The sequence below is a fragment of the Pundamilia nyererei genome, unplaced genomic scaffold, assembly GCF_000239375.1.
Source record: "Pundamilia nyererei isolate P.nyererei 1_Seehausen unplaced genomic scaffold, PunNye1.0 scaffold00188, whole genome shotgun sequence".
Classification (NCBI taxonomy): Eukaryota; Metazoa; Chordata; class Actinopteri; order Cichliformes; family Cichlidae; genus Pundamilia; species Pundamilia nyererei.
Window position 1 is genome coordinate 341444 of NW_005187589.1, and position 1289 is coordinate 342732.

General features: G+C 43.8%; 1 protein-coding gene across 3 annotated transcripts in view; it reads left to right on the forward strand.

Annotated features, from left to right (window-relative positions):
* The first annotated feature begins 240 nt into the window (after nt 1-240).
* Nucleotides 241-1289, forward strand: part of cd99 (CD99 molecule) — a 14502-nt gene continuing 13453 nt past the window's right edge. For 2 of the 3 annotated variants that reach the window (XM_005747085.1, XM_005747086.1), the window contains exon 1: nt 243-591. In XM_005747085.1, the coding sequence (XP_005747142.1) occupies nt 531-591 (61 nt within the window). In that variant the 5' untranslated portion in view covers nt 243-530. Of the gene's footprint in view, nt 592-1289 lie in introns of all 3 variants that reach the window. The other variant, XM_005747087.1, reaches the window with a different exon arrangement.

The following is a 1289-nucleotide window of genomic DNA, read 5'->3' on the forward strand; positions in this document are numbered from 1 at the left end:
CCAAAAATCAGATTACTTGTAAAAGTTAAACTGGAACAAAAATGGATGAACAATGTGGAGAAAGGGTGTAAAATGACAGAGGCGGACACACACTAGGCGGCACACACGTTTCAGAAACTGTTGCTGGTTCTTGTTGTATAAGCTGGTTAGGAGCCTGAGCCCTTGGGCTACAACCAAGCCAGAAAATATGAGTCATCCCATGAAAGACCTCCCACCTGCCTTAAAAAAGCTCAGTCTTATATAGCTACAGGCGTAACTGAAGTACATAATCAGCAGCAAACATACGAACTGTAATATTTATATCGGCTGATGTAAATTTGGGGGAAATAACTGAAAGATTTTAGGCTCCGTTTGCTGTTCTTGTATCTTTCCCTGCGTCTCACGCACAACGCCCTCTCAGAGGCTGCCACACCCAGTCTGTGCTTCACAGGCAAAGTTGACTCATGAAGTGTAAGAAGACACCAGCGGAGTGTTTCTGAGTCCACAAATACCCGCCGCCGACCCGCGCACACGGCTAAAGAAGAGCCAACATGAAGCTTTGTTTGAGGATTGCGGTGCTGCTTTTCCTGGTTACTGGAACATTAACACAAGGTAAAAGCACAGCTGCCATTATTATTGTGTGTAACTGCCTTTTAAGGTCACGCGAGACGAGTATAGCGAATTAAAAAGTTGTTTGGCCACTTGCCAAAAACAAACAAACAAGCAAATAAACAAAGAAGCACTTCTTTGAAAAGCTGGGTATTATTTCGTAGTAATAACGTCTGCTCTTTGCACATGCGGATGATATGATGCACACGCGTAAAATAAGACAAATGTTTGTAATAACGTGTAACTTTTGAGGACTGTGGTGTGGTTCAATGCACACAAAAACCTGCAACCTGAGCACACGCTGAACTGTTTGCCTCGATCCAAACCGGGATACTCAGCCTTTATTCACAATTTATTTAGTTCAGCTCACGAATCCGAACATTGCCTCTGTTAACAACCCTCCTGTGCGCACAAACGTCTGAAACTGCGCGTAACACGTCTCTCAAAACTTTAATGCGTGTGCGCCAATCGCTGATCACGTCATGCCCACGTGGGGTTTTGAAGCAAATTTAATGTTGCCAGCTTCGCACAGATCTACAGATATAGGCTGCGTTCAATTCCCAGTGTAAAACTGGGAGATCTGGGCTTCCTGTGTGGGGTTTTTGTGTGCTTTTTCAAATAAAGCGGACGTTTCTTTCGCTAAACAAACTCATAACCCGTTTATTAGAAAACATGTATCAGTTACAGACGCTACACAGTAG